The sequence below is a fragment of the Sus scrofa genome, chromosome 2 (assembly GCF_054392235.1).
Source record: "Sus scrofa isolate SSC_HxYL_T2T_F1_AM1 chromosome 2, Sscrofa_HxYL_maternal_Yorkshire_Landrace_v2.0, whole genome shotgun sequence".
NCBI classification, from domain to species: domain Eukaryota; kingdom Metazoa; phylum Chordata; class Mammalia; order Artiodactyla; family Suidae; genus Sus; species Sus scrofa.
The window spans coordinates 10,925,261-10,950,582 of NC_139384.1; the positions used below are offsets into that span (position 1 = coordinate 10,925,261).

The following is a 25,322-nucleotide window of genomic DNA, read 5'->3' on the forward strand; positions in this document are numbered from 1 at the left end:
TCAGCAACCCTGGGGGGCCAAGGCCTGAGGGGACTGTGTAGGCTTCTGTCTGGGGGAATCCTCAAAGCCCACTGGCCCTGGAGGACTCCCTGTCTTCTGGGCCTGGCAGTGTCATTGTGGTGACCTGGGGATTTCTGCCATCCCGCTCCCCTTGCGACAAGGAGCCAAGAACAGGCCTGCAAATGAAGAACACCCCCTACCCTGTCCCCTACCCTGGAGTCACAGGCAGGAAGCCCTGAGGCAGAGCCTGGGGTCCAGGACCCAGGCCAGGTCCACTGTTGTCCACAGGCAGGCAGGGGAGGTCTGGGCATGTTGACCAGCCCTGTCCCCGGAGGTACTGAGCCATACGTGGCACTTCCCAATTTGGAGTCTGTGCCTTCCTCCTTCTGGAAGGCTCACGTCTGCTTTAGAGGATCCAGTGGGAACCACTGCACCCAGTAGAGCCCCAGCCCCTGACTGCAGAGTTCCCCTGGGAGGGCCGGCTTCCTCCCTTTGCTGCCTGGAGAGGGATTCAGAGGACAAGGTGTTGGCTCAGCAGCAGGAGAGCAGGTGTCTGGCACCCTCTCTTCTTGGCCCTCAATGACCAAAGACTGGGGGCAGGATTGGGGAGGGGGCTGGGTACCACTGCTTCCAGAAACACAGGGCCATGGGCAGCTCCCCAAAGAAGGCGATGAAGGAGGAACTGACCCAAACCAGCGCCCAGCTGGCTCAGTCCCACAGGTTTGTGTCTCTTGGCTCAGGAAGAGGAACATAGCGGAGCTGAGAAGCTACCTGCCAGGTGCTGATCCGTGCCATCTGTCTGCACCTGATGTAACCCTGGCAGCCATTTAAAATAGGGATCTGGGAGTTCCCATTGTGGCTCAGCAGGTTATAGTATCCATAAGGATGTGCGTTCGATCCCTGGCCTCACTTAGTGGGTTAAGGCGTTGGCACAACCTGCGGTGTAGGTGGCAGACGCAGCTTGGATCCTGCATTGCCATGGCTGTGGTATAGGTCAGCAGCTGCAGCTCTGATTCAACCCCTAGCCTGGGAACCTCCATATGCCTCAGGTGTGGCCCCAAAAAACAAACAACAACAACAACAGTATATATATATATATATATATATATAGAGAGAGAGAGAGAGAGAGAGAGAGAGAGAGAGAGAGAGAGAGAGATTTGAACATATTAACGTGAAAGATGTATATTCCTCAGTAGAACAAAAGTTAAACAGTAGGATGTGGCCTATGGTATCATTTGTAGATTGTGTAGAAAAACTTAAATATACCCTAAGTGTATCCACTTTTACCTTCTGAAGAAGTTAAGTTACACAAGTTCAAAGCAGAATTAATGCTGAACACGTCATATCTGAGGTCAGAGTCAAGGCCACGCGGGACCACCAGGCCCGGCTCAGACCAGAGTTGATTGCCTTGCGGGTCGGCATGTCCTTTCCTCCCTCTGGAATGGTTTGCAAGTCCCCTCTGGGCTCAGGAAGGTCAGGCCCTGTCTGGGGACATTTATCCGTTAGTTTGCAGGGGGCTGGAGGAATTCAGTGGCCAGCTTATCCCCATTTAGAAGATGGGGAGCAGGGCAAGGAACAGGGGCTTCTTACTGGTCCCCTGAGGGCCCTCTGGGAGCCAGGGTCCACGGGGGTGAAGGTGGCAGCAGTGAAGTGCCAATAGGGGGACTGGAAGGGCAGCCCTGCCCTCCTACAGCCACTATTCGGGTCCTGAGTTGTCACTGAAAGAACCCCTGGGAAGGAGAGACGCCCAGGAAGAGAGGGAGGCAGAGGGAGCAGGCACTCCCTCACCACCGCAACCCACAGGGTAGGATGGACCACTGAGGCCGCTGGAAGGGGTTGGCACGGGGAGTGGTCCAGCGCCAGCGCAGCACCAGGACCAGACCGGGGTCTGTCCTCTGCAGGAGTCAGACCTCCACGGGCTGAGACTCTCAGAAGAGCCTCACGATGGCGTGGTCCCCCTCCCTGTGGTAGGAGCCAATAGCCTCGTCTGCAGGGAGAGGGGCTCGTGGACCTCAGAGGGCTGTGTGTCTGGGAAGGGGGGGAGGGTAGAGAAAAACACAGGGACACTGTACCCTTGTCCCATGTCCATCCGCAGCTGGAGCCGGCGGGGCGGAGGGGGGGAATGGACTGGGTTACAGCCCCTGGATTGGGGAGGGAGGATGATGGGTGTCTGGAGAGGGAGGACGTCGCTGGCGTTGAAGACACGGAGGATGTGAAGCCTGAAGTCCAAGTCGGAGAGGATGCAGAAGACACGGAATCAGCGCATCCTGATAAACCAAGTACCAGCTGTGTGGATGCAACAAACAGGGCACGCATGACCCAGCAGGGCGGATGGACGGCACCTGCCATCACCTGGGTAATGCACACCGTTGCCCCATCTTCTGCCCACTTCGGCTTGTCTTCCCGGGACAGCTGGAGCCTGGCTGCCGTGCCAGCTCATCTTCTAGATGGAGGCAACGGAGCCCCTGTGGAGCTGACAGACGTCACCCCATTCTGGGAGCTCTGTCCTCTGACAGACCCGGGTTTGAACCTTATTAGCATTTACTGGCCCTTTAACCTAAGCCTCCATTTCTTCATTTGTGAAGTGGCACTGACCCATCCCTCTAAAGGCTGGAGGAAGGATCAAGTGAGGTCACAAGATCGTGCCCCCGGGTCATCACCATCCTCGCAGGTGGGGCTGATCGGCCACTGGGTCCAGCGTCCCAGGATGGCCCACGTAGCACTGCACATACCCAGAGACCCCGCCCATACCCAGAGGTGTTCTTCAGGAGTAGCTGACCCCCCCACCCACATACCCAGTTCTACCCTGGGCTCCTAAGCGCTCTAGGTTTACCTCTACTTGAGACAGAGCCCTGGGTTCGAGCCTGGGCTGGGTGCCCTTGGGGAAGACGTCCTGCAGATGGAGACAGCGCAGGCACAAACAAAGTGTCAATATGTACAAGTGATTCCACTTGGACCTCCGAGGAGCCCTCTGCTTATTCCTGATGGGTGACAGCTCTTTTCTCTTAAATCTCCCTTCCTCTGGGAATCCCTGGCAGCTCTGATGAATTCTGGCCAGCTGCCATAGCTCTTAACTCCCAGTGTCCAAACGTGACAGATGTGTCCCCCCCGCCCCCACCCCTGCATGGAGCCCCTGGGAATACTTAGCATTTTAAAGCAAAAGACATTTGAATCCTGATGCCAGCAGCCCATGCCAACCCTCATGGCAAATGGTGGGGAAAAAGATGCCTGGGCACCCACTCAGTGCCCAGCGCAGAATTTCTACAACCCGTGGTTGCCCTAGCAGCTCTATCTGACAGGGCAGACAGGCTGTGGTTTGTGTCCAGCCCCTGGAGTTCAAAGGCAGGTGTGACAGGTACAGGTGCTCTCGGGGGGAACTCTCTGGCCTCCCAAGGGCCCCTGAATGGTTTTTTCTACCCCAGTCAGTAGGTCCTGGTGGCCCCTTTCAATGAGAGGTTCCCTCTCGCTTGTCTCCCATCACACTCTCAGAGCTTAGCCCTGGGTATCTTTTTTCTTTTTTGCTTTTTAAGCCATACACACGGCATATGGGAGTTCCCAGGCTAGGGGTCAAATCAGAGCTGCCGTCACTGGCCCACACCACAGCCACAGCAACACAGGATCTAAGCCATGTCTGTGACCTACACTGCAACTCACAGCAATGCTGGATCCCCAACCCACTGCGTGAGGGCAGGGATTGAACCCACATCCTCATGGATACTAGTCAAATTCGTTTCCGCTGCACCACAATGGGAACGCCCAGCCCCAGGTACCTTCTGCCTCTTCTGTGGCTTCAGAAGCTCTGAGATCAAGAGGTGGTAGCGGCCAGTCACAGCCTCGGCTTCTCCCTGGGGCCTGGAAGGGACGCTTTCAGCTTAGTTCTCGATGCTCCGTTTCTAAGCTTTGTTCTTGGAGGGACGAAGAATAGTGAGTGCTCCTGAGGAACCCTCTCGGGGCGCTGCTGTGGCTTCTGCCTGCCAGGCATGCGCAGCCCCGGCTTAATGCTCACCTTACCTGGGAGGGGCCTGGGAAGGCTGTGGAGAGCTCACCTGAGGTCACACAGCGGGTGACAGCAGAGCTTGGATATGAACCTGTTCTAAGCGCATCTGTGTTCCCTTCACAGCCAATCCCGCATCCCCTCCCTAGAGGTGCTGTCCCGCTTGATGGAACCTGTGACCCAACTCAGTGCCAATGCCAGACACCAGCTGGTTCTCCTGGATGGGCTGGTTGCCGTCCACCTGGAGGACAAGACAGCTGGGTGAGGCCCTCCCAGGGGCCAGTCTTGGGCCTGTGGTCCCCATTCTACCTGGACCGTGGTGTCACAGCAGGTGAGAAGGACGTGGAGACCACGGAGGACCCCGTCTCATGGGTGGGAGCAGCTCGGGGGGTTGGGTGTGCAGGCCAGGTGGACACTGGCCAGCGTAATCTGCCACACGAAGGCCATTTCTTGGGACACTGCCAGGACAAAGGGACTGTTCGTGAGGCCTGGATGGTTACTGGGATGAAGGCAGGTCAAAGAGGCCAATCAGGGAGTTCCCATCATAGCTCAGCAGTAACAAACCTGACTAATACCCATGAGGATGCGGCTTCGATCCCTGGCCTCTCTCAGTGGGTTAATGATGGCATTGCCATGAGCTGTGGTGTAGGTCGCAGACAGGCTCAGTCCCCATGTTGCTGTGGCTGTGGCGTACGCTGGCAGCTACAGATCGCATTCTACCCCTAAGCCCTGGAACTTCCATATGCCGCAGGTGCAACCCTAAAAAAAAAAAAAAAGTCGGATCAGGGCCTTGGGGTCCATCATAGACATGGGGGGGGGGCTGCGTGACCATCAGCACTTGAGGGTCAGCCTGGGAGGGGCGCCTGGGTTCCCTCACTCCCAACTCATGTGGTGGTCACTCCAGCAAAGCCTTCGCAGACCAGGCTTTCCTGTGCAGGGAACAGACGGGTGAAATACCCCCTAAATTAGGGTCACCCTTTGTCACCTACACAGGGATGTTCTAGACTCACAGGTAGGGGAACACAGTCAGCCAAACCAACTGCTATCAGGCAAGGTGGGACGGGTGGCCACCACATCTAAAGGTCTCGTCTGGGACCCATGATGTGGGCCAGGCTCTCTGAGGATCGGGGTGTAGAGTGGTCTTCTCAGTGGGGCAGGTGTGGGAAGAAGCCCTCATTGCTTCAGCATTCAGGGCACCCCTACCTCGCTGCATGTGGAAGTGGCACCTGCGTTGCCATAGGAGCAGGGACCCTCTCTGGTGTTTCGGCAGCAACCAGCTGACAAGCTTCCCTCTCACTCTGCAGGACATGTGCCCAAAGGCCTCCTGGTACAGTTCCCAGGTCAGAGGGGGCACCTAGGGCTGGGGACAAGAGGGACAAGGACGTGAGAAGGAGCCCAGTGGGCACAGACTTCCAGGGAAACGAAAGGAAGGGACCTCGTAGAGCCCAGGAAAGGTTTGTCGGGCCACCCGTTCCTCCAGAAGGTCCCTGACAGAGTGTGCACAGAGGCCTTCGTACCTATGAAACCTGGCTTGTCAGCCCCCTCCGTGTTCTAAGATGCCCTGCTGGGCTGGAACCAGGGCAGGGTGGATGGGTCCAGGGCCAGTGAGGCAGGGGCTGGAGGGTTAAGCTGCGCTCTGGCGTGGGTGGGGTGGAGGGGACAAGGCTGCGGGGCAGGAAGTGAGAATGCAGTGGGTAGTGTCAGGTCCAGGTGTGGTCAGGTTTGCCACAGATGAGGTTCTTCATCTGCTGAGCCGCAACAGGAACTCCACTTCCTGGCTTTCTGCTGGCTCGGCTGCTGATTCTGGCTGGAAGGAGGGGAAGAAGGAGCTTTGTAGGAAATGTGAGACTGCAGGTAGGCTGTGGGACTGGTTCCTGGCCGGGAGACAGCCTTGGGCCTCAGGCTCCCCCCGCCACCCCGTGCCAGTCTCCCAAATCCCTCATCACCCCGTCTCTGCCCACTGGCTCTGCAGGGCCTCCTGACAGAGTTGAGCCAGGGGACAGTGGGTGAGCAGCAGGCCGGGTTAGTTTGCTTCCTGATCCTCAAGCAGAGCCTCAGAACCAGCCCATAGTGACATTGTCCGGGCCCTGGGAGCCTGCAGTGGGAGTGACAGGGGAATCAACGGGCCAGCAGCATCTGCTAGAGCTCCCCTGAGGTCTAAGGCCATGAGCATGACCCCAGCTATGGTAACAAACAACAAGAACGGACAACTAAGTAATGTGGCTGGGATCCTGGAACAGAAGGAGGGCCGGGTGGTAAGAGCTGAGAAAATGGACTTCACTTATACAATGTGTTACCACTGGCTCATTAATTCTAATACATGTAAGCATCCTAATGTGACATGTTAGTTACAGGGGAACCATGTGTAGGGCATATTGGAACTCTCTGTGCACCTGCTCAGCTTTTCTGTAAATCTAGGGCAGTTCTAAGAAATAAAGTCTATTGGAGTTCCTGTCATGGCGCAGTGGTTAACGAATCCGACTAGGAACCATGAGGTTGCAGGTTCGATCCCTGCCCTTGCTCAGTGGGTTAAGGATCTGGCATTGCCGTGAGCTGTGGTGTAGGTCACAGACGCGGCTTGGATCCCGCATTGCTGTGGCTCTGGTGTAGGCTGGTGGCTACAGCTCTGATTAGACCCCTAGCCTGGGACCCTCCATACGCCGTGGGAGCGGCCCAAGAAATGGCAAAAAGACAAAAAAAAAAAAAAAAAAAAGAAAGAAAAGAAATAAAGTCTATTAATGAGAACAAGTCTGGGGCACAGTTTGCAGTGCTTCCCATGGGCCCTGCATGCTCCCAAGGCCTTGCATCCATCCCCCCACATCCTCCCAGAAAGGTCTGACTCTGTCCTCTGCTGGAGACTTAGTGCAGGGCCTGGCAGAGTCCAGCTTGGCCACTGTGGGTCCACCTGTGTTCATTTTAACTCAGAGCAGCAGGGAGGGCGTGTGGCTTGGTCGCTAGCATCTGGTTCGCATTCAACCCCCACCACTTTCTGGCTTGGGTTTCTCATTCGTGAATTGGGGTTGATAACATTTACCTCAAAGCCAGATGGAGACCACTGGGGGTGATAAGTCGTTTGTGCTAAAGATTGAACACCTGACAAAGGTGAACTTAAGCTTGGTGGTTTCAGGGCCCGGGGAGCGCAACAGGTGGAGGCTGCAAATCCAGAGGCGGAGGTGTTGGTGGGGGTGTTTCTGGGTGGGAGGGGGAAGGGTGCCTGAGCAGCAGCAGAGGAGCCCATGGCAGAGGGAGTGCTGTAGTGGGCATTGTGTTGAGGCAGAGGGAATTTAGCGGGGGCAGGGTAAGGCATAGAGAGATGGGGAAAGGGGACCTCAAGCTGGCTGGGTTGCAGGAGAGGGAAGAGCTGGGCAGGGAGGGGCAGGAGATGTGGCTGGAGGGGGAAGGGGCTGGTGAGGTGAATTCTTCCTGCGGGACAATGGTTTCATACTTTTTATTTTCAAATAATTCCAGACATACTGAAAAGAAGTTCCATAGACCTTGCCCCCAGATTCCTCGAACACAGTTAACTTTGTTTACATTCGTTTTAGTGCTCTCTTTTTATGCACATTCACACAAGCACGGGTGCACACACATACACACATGCTGGAGCACACACACACGCACACAAACACATGTGCACCCATGCACGCACGCACTTTCTTCCATGAACCATGAGAGAGCTTTTGCAGATGTGACCGATCGCCCCTAAACACTGCAATGTGTATTTCTTAAAAAACAAGTAACCACAATCAAAAGATCAAAGTCAGGAAATCAACATCGGTATGTCACAACTGTCTAATCTACAACCTTTATTTAGGTCACCAATTGTCCTCCTGCTGGTTTGTACAGCAAAGGAGAAAGGTTTGTTCCCAGACCAGGATCCAGTCCAAGTTCAGAATCAGCTTTCTGGGCAAGTCCCTCTGTCTTTGTCTTTCAGACTGTGGACATTTTGGAGGCACACAGGCCAGTTATTTTGCAGACTGGCCCTCATTTGGGTTTGTCGGGTGTTTCCTGCTCTTTAGATGCAGATCATGCTTTCTGGGGTGTGTGCAGGTTTGCTAAACCTGCCCCCACAAAATACCATAGACTGGGTGACTTAAAAAATAGGAATGGGAATTCCCATCCCGGCTCAGCAGTAATGAATCTGACAAGTATCTGTGAGGATGCGGGTTCGATCCCTGGCCTTGCTCAGTGGGTTAAGGTTCCAGCGTTGCCGTGAGCTGTGGTGCAGGTCACAGATGTGGTTGGGATTCCGCATTGCTGTGGCTGTGGTATAGGATGGCAGCTAGAGCGCGGATCACACCGCTAGCCTGGGAATCTCCATATGCCGAGGATGCTGCCCTAAAAAGCAATAAATAAATAAATAAATAAAATAGGAATGTATTTTTTCAAAGTTTGGGAGGTTGGAAGTCCAAGATCCAGGTGTCGGCAAGTCTGGTTTCTTCTGAGGCCTCTCCCTTGAATTGCAGACGCCGCCTTCTTCTTGCTCTGTCCTCACATGTGCCCACACATCCCTAACCCATCCCTGTGGGTCCGAATTTCTTTTCTTTCTTTTTTTTTTTTTTTGTGTGTGTGTGTGTCTTTTTTTTTGCCTTTTCTAGGGCTGCTCCTGAGGCATATGGAGGTTCCCAGGCTAGGGGTTGAATCGGAGCTGTAGCTGCCAGCCTACACCAGCCACAGCAATGCCAGATCCAAGCCACGCCTGTGACCTACACCCCAGCTCACGGCAACGCTGAATCCTTAACCCACTGAGCAAGGCCAGGGATCGAACCCGCAACCTCATGGTTCCTAGTTGCCACGACGAGAACTCCTCTTTGTTACATTTTTTAAACTTGGTTCTTTTTATGTTTAAACATTGGACTTCAGATTCTGAATCTGGAACTTGGGATTAAGAATAAGGTCCACTTGGCTGGGGTGCCAAGAATTCAGTGTTAGCTCTCTTCCCCCTCTCTTCTGCTTATAAAAGCCAGGGATAGAGGGAGGGCTTCAGTGGAGGAAGAGAATCTTCTAGGCTGGAACAACAAGACCGAGGGGAACTATACCCCTGTGATTGATGATAAGAAATACATCCTTGCAGAGTACCCTGGTGGCACAGTGGGTTAAGGATCTGGCACTGTCACTGCTATGGCGTGTGTTGCTGCTGGGGCACAGGTTTTGATCTCTGGCCCAGGAAATTCTGCATGCCGTGGGGGTGGCAAAAAAGAAGTATATGTGAGGTCTTTGTGTCCTTCCTGGCAGAGTTCTAAAACCCTTGGAGTTGCCTGTAAGGAGAGAAAAATTTTAAAAAGTATCTTTTGTTGTACGGATGAGGTTACTTCTAGAGGACACCTAGGGAGGGGGGGCTGGTTGCCAAGGGGGCTAATTATGAGGTCAGAAAGTTGGAACTTTGAGTCATACATCCCCCTTCCCCACATTTTGGGTGGGGAGGGAGGCTGGAGATTGAGTCCAATCACCACTGGCCAATGACCCAATCAATCAGTTGTGCCTGGGTAATGAAGCCTCCATAAAAACCCAAAAGGATGGGGTTCAGAGCTTCTTGAGTGAACAGGTCGAGAGGTGGGGAGAGTGTCGTGGCAAGGAGCATGTGGGGGGGGGTCCCATTGTGGCGCAGTGAGTTACAAACCTGACTAGTTTCCATGAGGATGCGGGTTCGATCCCTGGCCTCGCTCACTGGGTTAAGGATCCAGCATTGCTGTGAGCTATGGTGTAGGTTACAGATGCAGCTCATGTCTGGTGTGGCTGTGGTGTAGACCCGCAGCTGCAGCTCTGAATTGACACCTAGTCTGGGAACTTCCATATGCAGCAGGCGCGGCCCTAAAAAGCAAAAAAAGAAAAGACATTAAAAAGAGGGAGAGAGAGAGTGCGCACGTGGGCTCTGCACCCCTCCCACACACCCTATCCTGTGCATCTCTTCCATGGGGCTGTTCCTGAAGTAACACTTCCCTCTGAGTTCTGTGCATAGATTTAACAGATTCACTGAGCCCAAGGAGGGGAGTCTTTGGAACCTCAGACTGATAGCTCCTGGGTCAGAAGGACAGGTGACACCTGGACTTGTGATTGGTGTCTGAAGTGGGGGGAGGAGACAGTCTTGTAGGATCTGATGCTATGTGTCCATGGAGATGGGGTCACCACTGAGTCACTCACCCTGTCTGTTTTCTCCTCGGGGAGTGAGGACGCTAACAGCCCCTACCTCAGACTCAGAGGGTGGTTGTGAGAATTACCCTAGCGAATACACAGAAAGTGCTTAGCCCCGTGCCTGGTGTACGGGAGGCACTCTGTGAAGGTAGCTGTTACTATCTGAAACAGGTCGAGGGGCGACCCCTCCAAAGATGTGTCCACATCAAAAGCCCCAGAAACTGAATGTAAAGCTTGTGGGGGAAAGAGGGCTTTGCAGATGAAATTGAGTTAAGATGGCAAAATGAGAGCATCCTGGGTTATCTGGGTGGGGCCTAAACTCAAAGGCAAGTGTCCTTATGAGAGAGAAATACTGCAGGAGGAGAGAGCCATGGGCAGAGGGGGCGGAGCCTGCAGAGATGCGGAGCTGGCAGAGGAAGTGGGGGGACCCTCCCCTGGAGCCTTCAGGGGGAGTACAGTCCTGCTAAGACTCAGGTTTCAGACTTCTGGCCTCCAGAACTGTGAAAGAATAACATTCCATTGTTTTAAGCCATCAAGTTTATGGTTCTTTGTTTTGGCAGCCCTAGGAAGTGAATATGATAAATACACACACACATATATATATGTACGTATGTATTATGTATGTATGTAGGTACATGGGTCTCAGAAAGTTATCAGTTAAGAATAACAGGAAGTTACTAGTCCCTAAGGTTGTACCCCCTGCAGGTGAAAAGAGATTCAGGCCACATTGCGCATCTGGACATGAGTAATAATGAATCCAGATGGGTCACCGTGAGGAATGCGGGGCCCCTTTCCGGTCTCATCTCCAAAACTGGAGATTCATTCTGTTCGGCAAACGTTCTTTGAGACCCCTCCCACGTCAGGCACTCTGCTTGGCTTTGGTGATGAGACGATAAGTAGGAACTTTCTCTGTTCTCCAGTTGTTTGCAGCGAGGGTGGCAAGCAGCTGAGTGAAAGGTGCCCAGGAGGGCAAAGGTGCAGTATATAAAATGAGGCAGAGATGTGGGAGATAGAGCCCATCTGAGAGGATCAGCAAAGGCTTCCTGGGGAGGTGACCTCTGTCTGGGGTTTTGAAGGATGAATAGGAGTTCACAAAGAGGTACTCTAGGGAGTTCCCATTGTGGCTCAGTAGTTAACAAACCCAACTAGTATCCATTAGGATGTGGGTTCGATCCCTGGCCTCGCTCAGGGGGTTAAGGAGCCGGTGTTGCCATGAGCTGTGGTATATAAGTTGCAGAAGCGGCTTGGATCCCATACTGCTGTGGCTATGGTGTAGGCTGGTAGCTGCAGCTCCGATTAGACCCCTAGCCTGGGAACATCCATATGTGGCCCTAAAAAAAAAAAAGGTATTCTAGCACAGGGAGCAAACAATATAAGCAAGGGCACAGAATCAAGTCTGGTATATGCACAGGGTGTGGGAGGTGGTGATAAATGCTGACTGATGATAGGATGTGATTAGGGAGAAGCAGAGAAGGTAGAGTCAGGGGAACTGCCAGATCACTGGGGGGCTTACTGGTCATGTGATGGGTTAAGCTTCTAGCTGTGTGTGACGGTGGCATCAGGGAGCTCGACCCACACCTCCGACAAGGTGCCATGTGGAGTCCTGTCCTGCTGCTGTGTGTGGCCAGCTCCAGGGCCTTCTGAGTAGGGGGGCTGGAGGCTTCCAGGGTAGGCGTCACCTGCTTCCTGTCGTGAATCTCACTTCCTGTTTGATTGACTTCTTTACAGAGACCAGAAAAGAACATGAAAGCCCGTTTACTAAGGTAGGGCCGGAGGGAGAAAGCCCAGCTGGGTGGGGTGGGGGGGGATAGCGGCCCATTTCCTTGACTGTTAAATACATTCTATGCTGTGAGCAACCTCTTGGGCATGCAGAGACACAGATGAGCTCAGAAAGGGGCCCTGCAGGATGAGTAGGGGAGGGGAAAGGCATTCCAGGCAGTAGCGACAGCATGTGCAAGGGCCCAGAGATGGGCAGAGGGGGTGGGGTAGCTGGGATGGACGGTGCAATGGACCTGGGAGGACTTGAAGGCTGCTTTGGGGGTCTGGACAGCCCCCACGGGCGGCAGGGCCCTGACAGAGCTCTGTTAGGCTCAGATTGGTCTCCTCGGGGCAGCAAGTGGGCTTGATGCGGAGATGGACGGCTTTGGCTCTTTCTGGCTCTGACATCACGTTCCAAGCCATGCAGAAGGCTGTGATTCAGGGGCTAGGGGCTGGGCCCTGGAGGTGGCTGTGTTCTTCTCCAGGTCCCGGAGGGGGAAGGGTGTCACTGGACAAGCCCCTCCGACCCCCAACCAGTGCTACTGGGACCTAGCAGCTGCTCTCTGCTCTGGCTGCCCCAGACTCAAGGACCCCAAGTTCTCCAGCAGAACCAGCAGCCTCAGCATCCTGCAACCATGTACAAGCCTCTGTGTCCCTGTGTTTTGAAGTAAAAGGCTTTTCCTTTCGCAGGCCTCCGCTCAGTCTCAAAAGGCTGACTCCAGAGTTAATGATTACGAAACACTGCTGCAGCTAAAAATTAGTTAAAACAGTCTCCAGGATGTTCCTGCCCTGCCTTGGTCCACTAACTTCCTCTAAATGGCTTTGCACAAATCTTTTCTCCATTGCTGAATTGCTTTTTTTTTTTTCTTTTCAGAGACCACAGAATTTAATAAGCATTTCATTTTCAAGTTGCCTGACATTGTTTTTGTCGTTGTTAATATTTTTGAAAGACCAAAATCATTTCAGGATCTCTGCAATTAGAAGCTTCAGTGAATCTTTTTAAGTTCCTAAATTGTAGAAGGTGGAGGATTCCCATTGCTACCTGTGAATCTTACATCTGATTGGTGCTTGTACCAACATTTGTGATAATGGCATCCCATGACAATTGTGAACATTTTAAATGACAGCAACAAAGAGAAAGACAGGGAGGTAGCTTAGGTTATTTAGCCAACCCTGGAAATGCCACGTTTCCGCATGTGCTTCTTCATTTTTCCAGAGTAATAAAGCTGACTTATGGATTTGGCTGTGTTTTCCTCAGTCTCACAGCTAGATACGCCATGTTTACATTCAAGCTGAGAACAGGCCACAGAACCTGCTAGAATCACCTCAACCCTGGGGGCATGTCCTTCCCCTGGTGAAGTCCAGATCTGGTTTCATGTGGGACAGGCTTCCTGTAGCTTTAGCAATTTCTGGTTTCAAACCTTCCTTCACCTACTTTGTTATAAAAATTGGGGCATGGAGTTCCCGTCGTGGCGCAGTGGTTAACGAATCCGACTAGGAACCATGAGGTTGCGGGTTCGGTCCCTGCCCTTGCTCAGTGGGTTAACGATCTGGCGTTGCCATGAGCTGTGGTGTAGGTTGCAGACACGGCTCGGATCCTGCGTTGCTGTGGCTCTGGCGTAGGCCCGTGGCTACAGCTCCGATTCGACCCCTAGCCTGGGAACTTCCATATGCCGCGGAAGCGGCCCAAGAAATGCCAAAAAAAAAAAAAAAAAAAAAAAAAAGAAATTGGGGCATGGATGGAGTATCTAGGTCCCAATCCTGTTGGAGGTGCTATATGCCTTTTTGTTTGTTGGTCAAATGTTTTTTACTTTTGATTTCCTCTCCTTTCTGATAAGGCCTGAGTGGCACTGGAGCACAGGTGTAGCTGGATTTTTAATGATCCATTTTGCATCAAAGTTCCCTGAACGTTTTCTGCTTATCCTATAATGAATTGCTTTTTTTTTTTTTAAGCTAGTGATCACTTTCTAGTTAGAGTTTTCTTATCTCTGAAACACTCCCTCATACCCCTCTTCATTTTGTGAGCCATCTTCACAGCAGAGAGAAGGTCAAGGTGTGATAACCCCAAAGACCATAAGAAACCATCACCGGACCACCCGATTCTAGCCTCAATGACTTTGCAGTGATCTATGGAAGGAGAAGAATGCAGGCACCCTAATCCTTCTCAAGAGCCCTGCTTTGTTTGTTTTTGTTTATTTTCCAGCTAAACCTATAAAACCCCTTGTGATCCCCTCTCAAGGGAGGACACAGTTTGGAGGGTGTTAGTCTGCTGTAGCCCCCTTTGCCCGGCAAAGCAATAAAGCTGTTCTTTCTGCGTCACCCCAAGCCCTGGCTCCGAGACTTAATTGGTGCCAGTGGACAGAGGTCAGGTTTCAGCTACAATCCCTCAGGGAACCTGACAGGAATGCAAATGCCCAGGCGTGTACCTGCTGGATCAGACACTTTAGGGGGGGAACCCTCCCTCCAGAAGGTTCGGCTGCACATTCAAGTGCAGAAAGAGGCCTCCACAAGGTTCTCTAGCTGCATCTTCTCCATCTCAGGCGCCCGTCCTCTGCTGTCAGCTAGGGGTCCCCTGCCCAATGCTGACATCTGGTGCTCTCGGTTCCTGAAATCCAGGAAGCACATCCTCCTCCACCCCCACCGCTGGTTCCCGGCCTGGCACCCTCCACTCGGACACCGAGTTCCTCAGACACGCGGAGGCCAGTGTCCACTATGGGAGGGCAGCCGAGGTCCCCGCAGGAACAAACAGCCTTGCCTCCTTGCTTAGAAGATGCCCCAGGGAGGTTCCCACTGCGGTGAAATGGGACCAGCCGCATCTTGGGAGCAATAGGATGCAAGTTCCATCTCTGGCCTGGCACCATCAATGGGTTAAGGATCCAGCATTGCAGCAGCTGCAGCTTAGGTTGATCTGATCCCTGGCTGGGGAACTCCATACCCCACGCGGTGCACTGCCCCCTTCCCCCCTCCCCCCGCCCCAGTAGTGCCCTAGGGCCCTGCTCATCTGAAGGACTTCCTTTGTTGGTTTTAACTTTTCATAAATTGTCCTTAGGGAGGACTGGAAGATGACAGGTCACCACAGTGACTACAGGATTGGAAACCAGAGTTGGGGCAAGGGTCAGAGGAGTAAGAGTTTTAGCAGGGCTGCCATGAGAGGTTGTGTGGGTTGTTCACTGCACAAGGGTACCCAGTGGAGGGGGTGAGGGAGGATAGAGATCCAGGCAGAGGGCTGGGATTCGCCCCAAGCCTGATGCCCTAGAGTTCAGATGTGTCTATAGGCGGGAAGGGGGGAGTCTCTAAGCCCAAAGAGCAGTTTCACACTGCTTTGGGGCTGTGCAGGGAGAGTACCTTTAAAAAAATTCCTATTTTGGAGTTCCCATTGTGGCGCAGTGGAAATAAATCCGACTAGGAACCATGAGGTTGAAGGTTTGATCCCTGGCCTTGCTCAGCAGGTTAAGGATCTGGTGTTGCCGTGAGCTGTGGTGCAGTTCTCAGACGCAGCTCGGATCCTGCTTTGCCATAGTTGTGGTGTTGGCTGGCAGCTATAGCTCCAATTAGACCCCTAGCCTGGGAACCTCAATATGCCGCAGGAGTGGCCCTAAAAAGCAAAATAAAATAAAATAAATTCCTATTTTACTGCTGTAAACTGACTTGCCCAAGGTCACCTGCCACACTCCACTGCCTGTGTGGCCTCAGAGGATGTCCCTGGCTCAGCAGGTGGGGTGTGGGTGGGGATGAAGGTAATTTCCCCAAAGTGGAGTAGAAACACCCAGCTAGGGAGGGCTGCAGGCACTTGGCTCTAGAAGACGGAGCCCCATGTCACTAAGAGGAAAGGGGACGTTTTCCTAGTGCTCAAGGCTCCTACTCACCTGCCATCCTGGACAACAGTGAGAAAGTTTCCCCAACACATTCTTCATGCAGCATCACAGGCTCTCAGCAAATTTATCACGCGCCAAGGTCCTGTATTAAGCCTATACCAAAATTGGGAGAGTTTTGTCATATCAATCCTATGGGGTGTCCTTGCCCTGATTTGGGGGTACTGAGCTCTTATCATGTTTGAGTATCTCTCCAACCCTGAGGTTGAAGAATAGGTCCTTGACCGCAGGAAGCTTGGTCAACAAAGAGGCTTGAAGAGTTAGGTAACAGTTCAGTGTAAGTGAACACAGTTCAGTCATCTCATGCATGGGCCCAGAAACCGGCCCTTTTTAATTTTTTTTCTTTTTAGGACTGCACCTGCAGCTTACAGAGGTTCCCAGGCTAGGGGGTCGAACCAGAGGAGCTGCAGCTGCCGGCCCGCACCACAGCCACAGCAATGCTGGATCCAAGCCACATCTTCAACCTACGCTGCAGCTTGTGGCAACGCTGGATCCTTAACCCACTGAGCGAGGCCAGGGATCAAACCCGCATCCTCATGGATACTAATCAGGTTCTTAACCCACAGAGCTACAATGGGAACTCCTCAGGTCTTTTAAAATAAAAGTTGTATTTCCCTTGCCCCACAGCCTATATCTGTTTTGCCCCGGGAGGGAAGAAACCTGATTTTTCTGAGCACATCCTGCATGCTGGGTACTCTGTGAATGAGGATGCCTGAATCAGCCTGGGAGATGACAGGAGATGCTCTGGTCGCAGATGGTCAAACAGGGGCTGGCAGGGGGAGGTGTCCTGGCTAGGGCTGTGGGCAGCAAAGACAGCCAGGCCTGTGCTCTCACCACGGCCTCACCCTGCCTTTCCGACCATAGAGTCTCGGGGCCCCTCACAGGCAGCTGCTGAGCTGCCCAGGGAAGCTTAGAGGAGCTGCAGGAGTTTCTTTCCTGAGGATGGTGGAATCAGGGGAGGGCAGCCCAGGACAGGGGACAGACAGTGGATAGGCGCCCTCCTCACTCTCAAGAGCACCTCCCGTGCACGCTCGGGTTCACACTTTCTGGCCCTCACCTATTTCCCCATGCGCACTTACACTTGACCTCGGGCTTTTGCAAAATCTCCTTTGTGAAGGGAGAGAGTGAGGCGGGCTGCCAGCAATTATGTCCAGTCCCCATCAGTGGGGATGGATGTTACTTGAATACCAGTGTGACAACTCACTCTCCAGCTGTCCCCGCCCCTAAATACACACACACACTCACTCTGGGGCTGACAGTTATTTCCTCCCTAAGCCTCACTCCCCTGCCTCTGCCTGCCTCTGCTGCCAGGAGCTGACTACCTCCGGGGCTGGAATCCTGCGCTCCCTCTGTGCCCAGGTAAGGAGGCGGTGGCCCAGGGGCTGGGCAGCCTCAGTGCCCTCTCTGGACCCACGAGAGGAAGCACCATTTTATGAGGGGGGAGGGCTGTAATCAGCTAGGATGGCACAGAGTCGGGTTGACCAAAGACTGGAGGAGACTTACTGCTGCGAGGAAGAGAGGATTAGATTTTCTTAGGTAATAACCAGATGCCAAGCACAGCGGCAAACCATTCAAGCTTCTCTCTCCAGGCTCATGAGCAATCTGGGTCTGAGGGGCACACGCGTCTTAAGGTAACTGACCCAAATTCCTCCAGCCGGGAAGTCCAGAAGCTGGGATTCAAATCCAGGTCTCTGATACCAGAAGCTTGCGTTCTCTGCCCCCAGCCCCCAGCCCCCTGCCCAAACAGGACGCTCACTCCTGGCCTCCCTGGGAATCTTGGGAGGCTGGGGGCCAGACTCCATCCGGTCAGTCTGGGTGTATCCCCAGGATACAGCAGAGTGTGCTCTGTGAGCACCCCCACGGGACTTAGGCTGGGCTAAAGGGAACGTTTCAGCACAAGAGGGACCGGCATGGGTCCATCTTCTGGGTATAGAGTTCCCACTCCCCCACGGCAGCTGAGGGACCCTGGGCAAGTTGCTGTGCTTCTCTGAACCTCTGTTGTATCTTTTGGAAACTGAGGTCTCACGGGGTCATTGTGAGTGTAATTGCCCTGCAAGTTCCAAAGCTTAGAAAATACGAGTGTTCTCAGGCAGCCACAGGGACAATAGCTCACCCTACAAAGGACTTTGGTCCCTGGAGAAGGTTACGGCTTTTCTCACCCTGGCCACGTGCCTCCCCTGGAAAAGTGAATACTGAAAACCATCTCCCCCTCCTCCTCCACTTTCCTTCGCTTCTTTCTCTATCATTTCTTGCTAAAAGCAGAGGTAGAAGAGAGAGGACCACTCCTCCACATGCCCGTACTTTGGGGGTGGCTTTAAGCAAGTGATTCAAACACTTGAGTCTCAGTTTCATCATCTGCAAAATGGGATGGAGGAACACCTTTCTTCTAGGGCCACGGGCTAGAGAACACCAGCCCTGGTGTGGCAGGAGGGACCCAGGACAATCTGAGTTCCCAACCCCTGCCACTCGTCAGTCCCCTACCTCCTGCAGACATCCTCCCACCCCGACCTCCTCTGCCCTCACTGATCTCCACGGGCTCCACGTCGGATGGTCGAGGGTTCCTGATGAGGCTGTGGGTGCACACGTCTGGCATGGCTGCACGTCTGGCTGGAGGCTGGCTTCCCCAGTACTCAGCTGAGTAGTTGCTCAATAAATGGCTGTTGAATGATTGTGAGAGTGAGTGAACAAATGAATGAACAGGGCTGGGTTTCCTGGGGCTGGCAGAGCGGTTGTGGCTGCCCCGGGCAGGGAAGAGGTCTTTTGGCCTTACTGGGCCTCCAGAGCCCAAATCTGGTAGTTCCTCCCTCCAGCTCTTTCTGTGCTCTTATCTTATTTCCTCTTGAACTAGTGAAGGGGGGCTGGTTCCACTGTTTGCAGTCAACACACCCAACCAGCCACCACTGTGGAAGTGAAGGGCCACACAGAGGATCTGCAGAGAGGCAAGACTTGGGGGTGCTATGGGTGGGTTGGGGTGGTGGGGGGGTGCATCCCTTAAAGGCACAGACCCTGCCTTCCAGTCCCACCCCCCACCCCAGCTGGACCCTCCTGCCCTTGACTGGAGCCCCACTCAAGGCTCCAGTGCTCTGGGGACTGGGAAAAGAAGTCCTGGAGAGCCTGACCTTGGTTCCTACTTCTCCAAGTGGTCTTAGGCCATCTGCTTAAAATAATCACAATGCCACGGATGTAGTGTTTGCTTACTTAATGCTTATTGCATGGCCGGCTCTGTCTGAAATGCTTATACATAACTCATTTAATTCTCCCCACAACTCAATGACTTAGTTCCTGTGTTGCAGGAGGAAACAGGCTCTGGAAGGTTAAGTGGCTGGCCCAAGGCTGCACAGCTGAGCCCCTGGGGGAGCTGGGCTCTTAGCCCACCTTGCTGCCCTCCCTCAACTTCACTGCTCCCCAGGGGCCTCACCTCTAACACTCATGGGTCAGAGTCCCATCTCCCAGCCAGGGTCCCCTGTTGTCCTGCACCGCCCACCTCAGGCCTTTTTCCCTCCTCCGCAGAGCCCACCATGTTGGCCAATGTCACGATGAAGCCGCTCTGTCCCATCCTCGAGCAGATGAGCCGCCTGCAAAGCCACAGCAACTCCAGCATCCGCTACATCGACCACGCGTCGGTGGTGCTGCACGGGCTGGCCTCGCTGCTGGGCCTGGTGGAGAACGGACTTATCCTCTTCGTGGTGGGCTGCCGCATGCGCCAGACCGTGGTCACCACCTGGGTGCTGCACCTGGCGCTGTCTGACCTGCTGGCCACGGCCTCCCTGCCCTTCTTCACCTACTTCCTGGCCGTGGGCCACTCGTGGGAGCTGGGCACCACCTTCTGCAAGCTGCACTCCTCCATCTTCTTCCTCAACATGTTCGCCAGCGGCTTCCTGCTCAGTGCCATCAGCCTGGACCGCTGCCTGCAGGTGGTGCGGCCCGTGTGGGCGCAGAACCACCGCACGGTGGCCGCGGCCCACAAGGTCTGCCTGGTGCTCTGGGCGCTGGCGGTGCTCAACACCGTGCCCTACTTCGTGTTCCGGGACACCATCAAGCGCCTGGACGGGCGCATCATGTGCTACTACAACGTGCTGCTCCTGAACCCCGGGCCCGACCTCGACGCCACGTGCAACTCGCGCCAGATGGCCCTGGCCGTCAGCAAGTTCCTGCTGGCCTTCGCCGTGCCGCTGGCCATCATCGCCTCGAGCCACGTGGCCGTGAGCGCGCAGCTGCGCCAACGCGGCCGCCGACGGTCCGGCCGCTTCGTGCGCCTGGTGGCGGCCGTGGTGGCTGCCTTTGCGCTCTGCTGGGGGCCCTACCACGTGTTCAGCGTGCTGGAGGCGCGCTCGCACTCGAACCCCGAGCTGCGGCCGCTCGTGTGGCGCGGGCTGCCCTTTGTCACCAGCCTGGCCTTCATCAACAGCGTGGTCAACCCGCTGCTCTACGTGCTCACCTGCCCTGACGTGCTGCGCAAGCTGCGGCGCTCGCTGCGCAGCGTGCTGGAGAGCGTGCTGGTGGACGACAGCGAGCTGGGTGGCGGGGGCAGCAGCCGCCGCCGCCGTCGCGCCTCCTCCACCGACGCCTCCTCCGCCTCCTCCTCGCTGGGCAGCCGCCTCCTGCCCCAGCACGTGCCCGCGCGCTTGTTCCGCTGGCTGGGAGGCAGCCGTGCAGCGCCCCCGCGGAGGGACCGGGCCCGATCCCAGGAGGAGCGGGGCCCCCTGAACCGGGCGCTGAGCACCACCTCGGGGTAGGGGGCGCGGGGCCCGGAATCGCCCGGCTCCGCTCGAGCCAGTCTCGGGGGAGGCAGCAGCAGAGAGCGACCTTGCCCGAAGCAGCTTCCCGAGGGCCCCAGGAAAATGTAGCTGAAGACCAGGGCCCAGGAATCTGTATTTTAAAGTGTCCCAAGTGACTCAGTACATTTTTTTTTTTTCCAGAAACAAAATGAGTTAGGGCAGTACTTCTCAAACTTTATTGTGAGGGGGTCACCCAGGGACCCTGTCTGATTGGGCGGGGCCGTGGGTGCTGATTCTGCATTTCTTACAATAGGAGACTATGTCAGGACTCCCGTGCCTGGACTACTGGTAGGAACAAGGGGTTAAAGTCCTAAGACTTCTCAAACTGGGGTGCACAGGATGTATCTCCCTGGGGCTCAGTTTTAGCAGATGATGGGTAGGGTGGATTTTTTTTTTTTTTTCTCGCTTTTTAAGGACACTCCTACTGCATATGCAAGTTCCCAGGCTAGGGGTGGAATCAGAGCTGTAGCTGCGGGCCTACACCACAGCCACAGCCGCACAGGATCCAAGCTGTGTCTGTGACCTACACCACAGCTCAGGGCAACACTGGATCCTTAACCCACTGAGCAAGGCCAGGAATTGAAACCCCATCCTCCTGGATACTAACCAGATTTGTTTCCGCTGTGCCACAATGGGAACTCCTCCTTGGGGTGGATTTTTAAAGTAAACCAGTGGTGGATTTTTGGAGTATGAAGTGAGAGGAAAGATTTGGGCAGCACTGTTCTGTTCTGACCTCTTCGCTTGGCCTTTACTGCGCTAGACTTTATCCCACAATAATCTGGAAGGCAGGTTCATTAGCCTCGCTTTTTTACAAAAGGTGCAAACTGAGGTGCAGGGAGGTTAGGGAACCTGCCCAAGGTACTAACCACGAAGCGTTCCCTGTTCAAATACTATTACCCAAGGTCTTTAAGACAGCAGCTGTCTGGGAACTCACCACCACCCATCTGACCCAGCACTGTTAAGACAGGGAAAAAGCAAGCGGTGCTGTGGTCAGATGCTTGGGAAACCTGGGCTAAACAAAGTCCAAAGGGCTTTTTTACTGAAGGTCTTCAGTGCTTCTATGTGCCTGGCAGCCTCTGAGACCAAAGCCCGTGATGTCTCCTGGCTAATCTGACGCACGTGCCAGCCTGGAGTTCCATAGGATGGGCCCCCCTCCCACCACTTCCGTCATCCCTGGATCTGTGCAGCACCCACCTCCTGAGCACACAGGAGCTGGGCAGCTCTAACCCTCAATCTGTAAGAGTGAGGGTAACCTGCTGCCCCCATGTCCACAGTCCCACGTCTGTTTAGCTCTGCTTCCCAGGGCCTGATGCAGAGTTGGCGCCGGTACACATTTGGTGGATGAAATGTTAGTGGGAGAGCTGGGTGGAGAAATTCCCTTGGGATCTCGGTCCAGGGCTCCCAGTGCTTACTCCCAGTGCCAGGCAGGCGCTGCCCATAGCAAGTGCCTGGCAAGCGGAGCAGCTGATGGCCAGCTGACTAAATGGACAGCCCCCCCTTGACCATGCCCATGACCCCCTACCCGGCTTCACTCAGTGCCTGACACCATCTAACACACAATATATTTTATTTGTTTACTAGGTTTTCTCTGTCAGAATAAAAGCTCCATGAGGGCAGGGACTTCTGTCTGTATCCCTCGGTACCCAGAATCGTGTCTATACAGCAGACGTTCAATAAATATTTCTGCTGTAGGCTGGATGGTGAGTTAATCAGATCTTTGGGACTTCTGCAGTCTGGTACAGGAAAGGGGGAGCTACAGAGAGACCCTGCCCCATGGAACCGCCCCATCTTAACCTCACGTGTTGAAGAGTGGGGCAGGGCTGGATTTGGTCTGCTGGGTGACGGGGTGAGTAGCGTACAGCAGGACCAAAGCAGCCTTTGGGAAGGTGTGGAGGGAGCTGGATTCTGGACTTGCGGCCTCCAGGCCTGGGTTGGACCCAGGACCTTGAGATAGAACATACACATTTTGGGGAGTCACGCTCCAGTCACCAGCATCCTGAGCTGAGGAACCAGAATTACTCTTCTCGGTTTGAAGGCACTTGGGGAGGGGAGGAGGAGCTGACTCTTCCCTCCCCCAGTCTCTGCCAGGTCCCAGCCTCCCTCTGGGCAACTGTCCCACAAAGATCTGCCTGGGAGCCTTTGAAGGCTCAGAGCCCCGTCTCGGGTGGGGCCTCTACACAGAGTTGGAGTGCAGGGCCAGCAGAGGCATGTGGTAGTGGCCCGAGGGGTGATGTGTGTGACTCCGGGGTCGGCCACAGAAGGCCTGAGCTCAGATCTTGGCTGCCGGCCGCTGTGGTGGCTGCTTCTGCAGCTGGGCCAGCGTGTCCCGCTTCTCAATGGAGCGCAGCTGCTTCTTCTTCGCCCGCTTGAGCTTGGCGGGGTTTCGGATCTGGGGGAGGTTGAGGGGAGGGGATTAGTGTGGCCGGGGTCTCTGCCTGCCCTGTTCCCTAGGGAAGAGAGGCCACCCACAGGGTCGGACTGCAGCACGAATGGGGGGCCATGAGGCGAGGATGCTGGTGGGTCTGGAGCAGGAGATCCAGCCAGGCTGTGCCTGCCTCGCCCCCAAGGCAGGGCCACACTCACCACTTGGACGACCTCTGCCTTCCGCTCGTTCTCCAGGCGGCGTTTCAGGTTCTCGGCACGGCGCTGCTTCTTCTCCTGGACACACAGAGGAAGGGGGTTTGGGTCTGGGAGTGAGAGCTGACAGCATCATTGACAGAGCTGTTCCTGGTGCTGTGGGGTGGAGGGCCAGCAAGGACCGATCCCTGTACCCCTGGGACCAGCCCAGAGGCCCACTGTGATGGGCACTTCCTGACTCCCCCTGAGAAGGTGGGCACCTGGTCCGGCAGCTGGGGACAGGGGCTTAGTTGGGACTCGGGTGGGGGTGGGGGTAAGACGTGAGTGGTGCCCTGGCTGGAAACCCAGGTCTGTGGAGATAGGGGTCCCTGTGCCACCCCCTCATCAACTGCCAGGGGAGAAGGGATGGCCGGCCCTTCCCCTCGTTCCCACCCTCCGAGTCTCCCCCTGGCCCCCTCCCACATGCCCCTAGAATGCAAGGGCAAGGGCGAAGGCCCGGCTCCTGAGGTTTATCCTGTGCAGGGCTGGGAAGGGTGAGGTGGCCCAGAAGAGGCTCTGGGACTACCGGGCCCCGGTCTGAATCCTGACTCTGCTGCTTCCCAAATGGGTGACCGTGGCCATGTTGTTTAAGCGCTGCCTCAACCCCTATTTATTTATTTATTTATTTTTGTCTTTTTGCCATTTCTTGGGCCACTCCCGCGGCATATGGCGGTTCCCAGGCTAGGGGTTGAATCGGAGCTGTAGCCACCGGCCTATGCCAGAGCCACAGCAACACGGGATCCGAGCCACGACTGGAACTCCTCAACCCCCATTTAAAGGGAAGATGATTGCATAAGACCATTTTAGGAATAAACAAATGGATTATCTGTACGGGACTTGGCATAGGACCCCGTCTGCTAGAAATACTTGATTCTAGATGACAGAGGCCTGGAGTCTTACTCGGGAATGGGAAGCCCCGTGCCCACTGGCTACGCTGCCTGCCGTCCCTGGTGAGGCCAGGGCACGGACGCTGGACCCAAGGCTGCTGCGTGGTCAGGGGCCTCTCTTGGCTTCGGCAACTCAGGGTAGAAGGGGTGGCTTGGGGCCGTGGGGAGAAAGGAGAAGTGACGCTTCAGCTCCCAGAGGCAGGGGAAGGTCTGGGCTGGGGGCTGGGTAGGGGCACCTCTGAAGGGGATGGTGACAGGGCTCTGTCTTGCCCAAGAGGGAGCTAGGGCCACACGGGAAGTGAGATAAGGCTGCAGCACATGGTGGCAGCCATATCATCTGCAGAGCCTTGGCCACAGGCTATGCTGGGGTGACTTAAAACAGCAGACAGGTGAGCACTGGCTGGGGGGTGAGGGGTTTGACCCCTCCTGTACCCCCGGGACCACGAGGCAAGTGACACTGATAACTCTGCTTCCGGTGACCCTCGCCACCACCTGGCTCTCCCTATGCGCTGTCTGCTGGGGCTTCCCGCAGCCTAGAGAGGATGCGTGTGAGCCCCTAATGGGGCATCTGAGGCCCTGGGATGAGCGTCACGGGGAGAACCAGAGGGCAGGGCAGGCTGCCTCCTTTGCTGAGGGTGGCAGCTGTGGCTTGGGGAATGGCAGCCACAAACCTCCAGTCCGTAAACCTTGCCCACCCGAGCAGGTCCCGGGGGCAGGGCCCCCACCCCCATCTCACTGAACATTCCCATCACCAGCGAGGGCCCCTGGGGGCTTCATCCTGGGCCTCTTATAAATCCTGGGCTCAGCGGGCTGTTCCCCTGGCTTCCCTACCCTGCAGTACTAGATCATACTTTTGCTTCCGGCCAGGCTCCCTGCTCAGCAACCCCACTCCCCCCCCACCCCCCGCTCCAGCCCCACCTGGCTGGCCCCTTACCTGCCGGCGACGCTCCTTCTCCTCCTCCAGGTGCCGGGCGAAGTCCTTGGTCAGCTTCCTCTCCTGCCGCTCCTTCATCTTTCTCTGCCAAGATGTGCGCAGGGGCTTGTCCTGGACCATTTGGGAGAACCTGGATAGGGGAGCGGGCCACTCGTGGAGTCCCTGGGGCGCACCTGTGCCCTCCCTCCTCCCAGCTCAAGGCTCTGGATCTGCTTCACCAGAAACCCCAGTCAGAGTCACCTCCCTACCTGCCTGCTCGCTGGGCAGTCGACCCTCAGGATCTGCAGAAACTTGGGACAGGAAAGGGCCCCGATCATGCTTGCTGCCATTTCTTAAGCCCTGGTTATACAT

The 25,322-nt window shown here is 55.1% G+C and overlaps 3 protein-coding genes across 4 annotated transcripts in view; 1 reads left to right on the forward strand and 2 right to left on the reverse strand.

The window, feature by feature from the left end:
• On the reverse strand, positions 1-18,349 carry ZP1 (zona pellucida glycoprotein 1). Its single transcript, XM_085010293.1, is given in 9 exon segments — positions 1-95; positions 98-176; positions 1,591-1,718; positions 1,781-1,987; positions 2,661-2,722; positions 4,168-4,235; positions 5,198-5,271; positions 5,274-5,354; positions 18,238-18,349. Coding segments are annotated over 9 exon segments (906 nt in total).
• PTGDR2 (prostaglandin D2 receptor 2) lies at positions 17,007-22,225 on the forward strand. 2 transcript variants are annotated; one of them, XM_003122669.5, is made up of 2 exons: positions 17,007-17,115; positions 19,267-22,225. In XM_003122669.5, the coding sequence occupies exon 2, from the start codon at positions 19,275-19,277 to the stop codon at positions 20,490-20,492; it is 1,218 nt and encodes a 405-aa protein (XP_003122717.1). In that variant the 5' UTR covers positions 17,007-17,115; positions 19,267-19,274; the 3' UTR covers positions 20,493-22,225. The 2 variants fall into 2 exon arrangements, with proteins under 2 accessions (XP_003122717.1, XP_020938623.1); XM_021082964.2 differs by lacking the exon at positions 17,007-17,115 and adding an exon at positions 18,577-18,695.
• Positions 22,085-25,322, reverse strand: part of CCDC86 (coiled-coil domain containing 86) — a 9,032-nt gene continuing 5,794 nt past the window's right edge. Inside the window, exons 2-4 of the mRNA XM_003122668.5 lie at positions 24,972-25,101; positions 23,118-23,192; positions 22,085-22,923 (exon numbers count right to left, since the gene is read on the reverse strand). Coding sequence (XP_003122716.1) covers positions 22,804-22,923; positions 23,118-23,192; positions 24,972-25,101 — 325 coding nt within the window. The 3' untranslated portion in view covers positions 22,085-22,803. The remainder of the gene's footprint in view (positions 22,924-23,117; positions 23,193-24,971; positions 25,102-25,322) is intronic.